The sequence below is a fragment of the Amphimedon queenslandica genome, unplaced genomic scaffold (assembly GCF_000090795.2).
Source record: "Amphimedon queenslandica unplaced genomic scaffold, v1.1 AMPQUscaffold_11382, whole genome shotgun sequence".
NCBI lineage: Eukaryota > Metazoa > Porifera > Demospongiae > Haplosclerida > Niphatidae > Amphimedon > Amphimedon queenslandica.
In genome coordinates, this window is record NW_003548376.1 from 1,974 (window position 1) to 7,327 (window position 5,354).

The window sequence follows — 5,354 nt, forward strand, 5'->3', positions numbered from 1 at the left end:
AGATCACCTTCATTCAATGGAGCAGTCAAGGAAAATTTGTAATCCTTCAATGTAATCTGTACTCCTGATAAGAGGTGCGGTCAATGAATATTAGTGAGGTATGATGCCATCTAACCTGTTTTGTTACAGAATTCCCTGAGAAGAGAGACTCTGCTAACACCACAAGTAGTACACATGTGAGTTACAGAATTACTAGAGAAAGAGATAGATATTTAAGTACATATACATCATTAAATATTGTTTATTCCGTTATTATTAGCTTACTATTCCAATGTGTACAGGAAATGCTGAAGTACATCTTCCACTAACAGTTTCCATAACTTTCCTTGAGACAAGTCTAACAAAATATATCATTAATGTACTGTACATGTACAAGTTGCATATTATCAATTGCAGCTATTGTACAAAGTAAAAGGTAAAGTAAACATACACTGCATATGGCCTTTGAAATGCACTGCAATGGCTCCATACATTAATAGTAACATAATACAGTCATTACATGTTCATATACATGTAAAGTAAATGCACATTATGCTCTGTATGTCACACATGCTGTAAAAGATATAGCACAATACCATTTCCAGCAGATGTAGTTTTAGTGACTGGACCACTAGCACCACTACCACCACTTCCTCCTCCCTTCTTCTTGGACTTCTTTTTTGTAGCAGCAACCTCAGAGGGAGAGAGACAGAGAGACAGAGAGAGGACCAATGATACAACAGGAGAGTAGGAGACAATAGTACTGTACAGTACTTACTTCATCAGAAACAATCTCTTCAGTATCAGTCTAAAAAATAAAAAAGAGCAAAGTCAAATAATGACAAAATTAAAGTTACATGTACATTATGTACAAATGTATTGTTAGTGTACTATTATCACTGCATATCTTACTAGTAAACAGTTGAGGAAATAAGCCACATTGGCTGACACACGGTTCAATGGAGTCATTAATAAAAGCTTCCTGAATCTCTTCTTAGTATCATCTCAGTAACACAGATCCTCTACGAGATAATATACATGTACATGCATATGTAAACATACAAGTATAGTGTCATTAATATGTAAAATGATGGCAGATCTGTGTGGAGAAATTGCTGATACAGTACGTCCTTGATTATCCGTACCACTTTTATCCAAACCCTTGCTTATCCAAACCCCTGCTTATCCAAATGCATGGCTGCCTCTAATGCCCATGCTCAGACTATAATAACCGGTTAAAATGGCTGCTGCAGCAAGGAGCTTACAGAGCTTAACAAGAGAAATACCGTATACTGGGAAATTTTTGAGTAGCCAAATTTTCACAAATTTCACGTTTTTTACTTCGTCGCAAAAATAAAAATCATGAAATTGTAACTTTCCAGTGCCACATGGTGGAATTTATAGGCTGTTTCCAAAAATATTATTTCATGAAATCTTACAAATGCAAAATTCGTGAAAATTTAGCGATGCAAAAATATCCCAGTATACGGTACCATTAAAGAGAAGCCTGAGATGCTCTGGGAGTTAGAGAAAGGAAAGTCATACTCATTTAATTTTCAGAAAAGTATAGGATAGGTCGGCCTACTGTATTCTGTGCTGTATTTCACTTATCCAGACTATAGAGGATATGCGTGCTAGGTATATTCATAATTTTTAAGTACCGTATATCCAACCCACACAGTAAATTGGCCGCCATGTTGGACTTCAAGTTTATTAAAAGTTCAATGGGGGAAAACTCATTTTCTTGCCTTGCTACCTTCTTGAGGCCTTTTTCGGAAGCTTAGAAAGCATACTGAGGATCTAATGGGTCTAGTAGTCACCTGAAAGATTGCTATCAAGAAATAAAGAGCGGTTTCCTGGTACCAAGCCTTTTTCTATCTTTTGTCCATTGCTGCCAATGCAAAGTTGATGTCCAACGAACTAATGTCTTTCTTGAAAGTTATTACAGCATGCAATGAATACATTTATTTTGCAATGAATACACTTAGCATGTATATCCTCTATTCAGCTATCTGAACATCTCTCCCAATAGAGGTGCACAAAGGTGTTTGGATAATCGAGGATGTACTGTACCAAATTAGCTACTACTACATGTACAAGTAACTAATGAATCGCCAAAAAATTGCCAAAATTATATTTTGGCAAAACTGCTTAACCCACAAAACTGCTAAACCCACAAAACTGCTAGTACAAGTACCATTGCATGTCAGGAATTAGTTGACTTACATGTAAGTGGTCCAGATCTTCCCTTGACTTGGCTAGCATTGCAATCTTCCCAATATAACGATTATTGATACCCCTTGAGTGGAGGAGGCATTTCAATGAGGTGCCATCAATTGGTGATATATTAAGATATATACAGTCTCTCACCTACAGGTGTAAAACAATCATTAGTACATACATGTACAGTATAGCTGGATGGTTTATCATGGCCTCAAATTTATAATGTTTAAATTTTCTTACATTCACGATTTAATTTTTTTTTAATATTTTAATTGATGTTCACAAATGTAGTGGACCTGCACAAAAATTAATTCCATACTTTAAAAAAACAAAATTTATGCATGACCCTAGGACAATACAATAACAGTAAAAATATCTAAAATTAGACTAAAAATTATAAAGCATTTACAGAAAAATTTTCATGCTACAAGAAGTAGAAAGTATAATGTAAACCAAACATAGTATGAAGTATGCAACAAAAGAAAGTTAATATAACACAGGCGCAGGGTGCCTTTTTTAGGGCTGTAAATGTGGCTGATTTCGAGACTGTTTGAAGATTCACAGAAACTAATTCGGCAAAAATCAAATTATTACGGTACCAGATGATAAGAGACGGTTTAAATTCACGATAATTAAATCTGCAAAATAGATCTTTAGGCCAATTCGTGAAATTTACAGCCCTGTACCCTACGGTACACATACAAATTTAGGTACAGCATTCATTGTTAAAAGTACAAATTATTAAATTGGGTACCTCTTACCACAAAATAAAGTCCCGACATGTACATGTATGTCTGTCAGCAGTTAATCAACAGAACAAGTGACTGTATAAAAGGTGCTTTGTTTCACAAGTATACACTACAAACAATGTTGACTACACAATTAATCACAACAAATATTACATACATGTACATGTGTATAGCAAATAAATTATAATAATTGCAAATAACAATTTCTCTTTTTTGTTATAAAAAATAATAATAGATTGCACACACTTTTAGGAAAACCTCAGACATTGAGTTGAGATTGTACATTACAGTCATTTAGTTTATCATTACTAGCTTTCAAATAAGAATAAGTATAGGTTATACACCGAGGTAGAGGTTTCTATGGTATTTATTAACCGAGCGACGCAGTCGCGAGGTTAAAAAATACCATAGAAACCGATACCGAGGTGTATAACCAACTTCTATCATGACATTTGAAAAACAACTACCAGCTGCTGATAATAAGACCACAGTTGACATACATACATCGTATCTAACAGGCTAGGCAGTAAAGAATCAACCAAGCTTGACAAATGGACTAATAAGAGCATAAGCGTAGAGCGCCAGGTTTCTCTTATTTTATTTAATAAACCAAGAGGTTAATAAGTGTTCCCGGGAGGTTAATAAGTGTTCCCGGGAGGTATCTAATAGATTTAGAAACCTGGCATTCTGCAATCTGATTGGTCAATTACAAGTAGGCATGATAGAAGACATGAACAAGAACAACACAAAAAGAGAGAAATAAAACAGAGCATTCATGAAGGTGAGAGATAAGGGCCCTGGGTAGACTCTATCATGCAAAATAAAGGGCAACTATTGCCATCATACTTTGCAGTTTCATGAGATGGCAAAGTATAGTTTACATAGATAAAACAAGTGCCACAAAATGGGTGGTGCCAATTACTAATAGTTTACTCAATAAGCTTAAACTTTAAACATAACAATGTTCCCAAACACACACTCTCTTTTACCCTGATAATATTTTGAGCTATTGGTACTAGCTGCATACCTCATTCTACACAGCTCCAGACATCATTACTTGCCATGTTATGGTACAAAAACATGGCAGTACAATTGTAAGGCATTAACTACCTTATGAGTTGTTCCTTGCTTTAGAAATAATTTTTAGTTGGCTGGAAAACCAATGTGTAAGTTCTGCCCCTATAGTCAGTCTAAACAAAGGCGCTACACAATTGTGAAAGGGTTCTTCTATGGCTTCACTTCCTGATACGTCACTGATAAAATGATATTCATTGCCAATGGCTTATGAATATAATTAAAATCATTCAAAATTTGAACCACGTGTAGCTGATAAGCTGATAATTAGGCAATTTCTGAAAAACATAGCAAGTTTGAGGGGAATTTTACCTGAATAAAATAAGACCCAGCAACTGAGGAGTCTCACAATGTATTAAGTACAGTACCAGACCCTTTGGCACAAGCCCAGCACCCCTATGAATGATTTGCACAAAAATCAAAGTTGCTTTGTGGCTAAAAAGTGAAGATGGTGGCTGTGCTAGTGGATGTGTATCTCCTAAACAGAAGCACAGATGAAGCTCATTCTTGACAATAGCAAGGAGGAGAGTTGGTTCTATCTGTATATGGTAAATAAGGAGAACAGCTCTTGTATATCAAGGACTTTAGGTCGCCAAATTGTGGCCAAGTTTACGGCACTTTTTCTACAGCTATATCTGCTCCATTAAGATTGAAACTTGTAGGACATGTAGACTACACCTTCCTAAGTCTATGGAAAGACTTTAGAGGTTCCTGGTAGTCTGTGAATGATTTGCACAAAAATCAAAGTCAAACAATTCTTATTAAACAAATAATTTTCACGGTGGCATATCTTTGCTTAAACTTCGCACATGAAAACAAAACTTGTTTCTTTATAACAAGCAACTTCTCCTTTCTTAATGGTGCTAGTTACAGCACTGTTCAAGTATCTATGTAAGAGAAATAAGTAAAATAGTATGTGTATCCATTACAGCATGAGGAAAACCATATGCTTTCCTACACTTCCGGTGTTCAGAGAGGTGTAGCGCCTTCGTGTAGACTGAGTATAGTTTTGACCAGAATATAAAGCTCTTACACAGAGGTATCCTCCATCTCACTTCAAGGTATGGCTCTGGCTCAATAGTGGTAACCACTCCCAAATCAATTAATATAACACTTTACACAGCCTCGATTGTAGCTTACTTGTCACTACTGTTAAAGCTAATCTTGAGGAACATAAAAAGACTCCAAGCCCTTAGTGATAGATGAACACCCTTTACCATCTGGATGAAGCCTATACTGCTTTATTAATAATGCAGGATTAAATTTCACTATGAATGAGAGCCTTCAATCAATAACGAAAAAAGAAATATACTGTGCCCGGACACTCTA

General features: G+C 35.6%; 1 protein-coding gene across 1 annotated transcript in view; it reads right to left on the reverse strand.

The window, feature by feature from the left end:
- Positions 1-5,354, reverse strand: part of LOC109589370 (clustered mitochondria protein homolog) — a 7,590-nt gene that overhangs the window by 479 nt on the left and 1,757 nt on the right. The window contains exons 3-9 of the mRNA XM_020005463.1: positions 2,206-2,349; positions 892-1,001; positions 758-787; positions 576-672; positions 265-337; positions 116-192; positions 8-64 (exon numbers count right to left, since the gene is read on the reverse strand). Of these exons, the coding sequence (XP_019861022.1) occupies positions 8-64; positions 116-192; positions 265-337; positions 576-672; positions 758-787; positions 892-948 (391 nt within the window). The 5' untranslated portion in view covers positions 949-1,001; positions 2,206-2,349. The remainder of the gene's footprint in view (positions 1-7; positions 65-115; positions 193-264; positions 338-575; positions 673-757; positions 788-891; positions 1,002-2,205; positions 2,350-5,354) is intronic.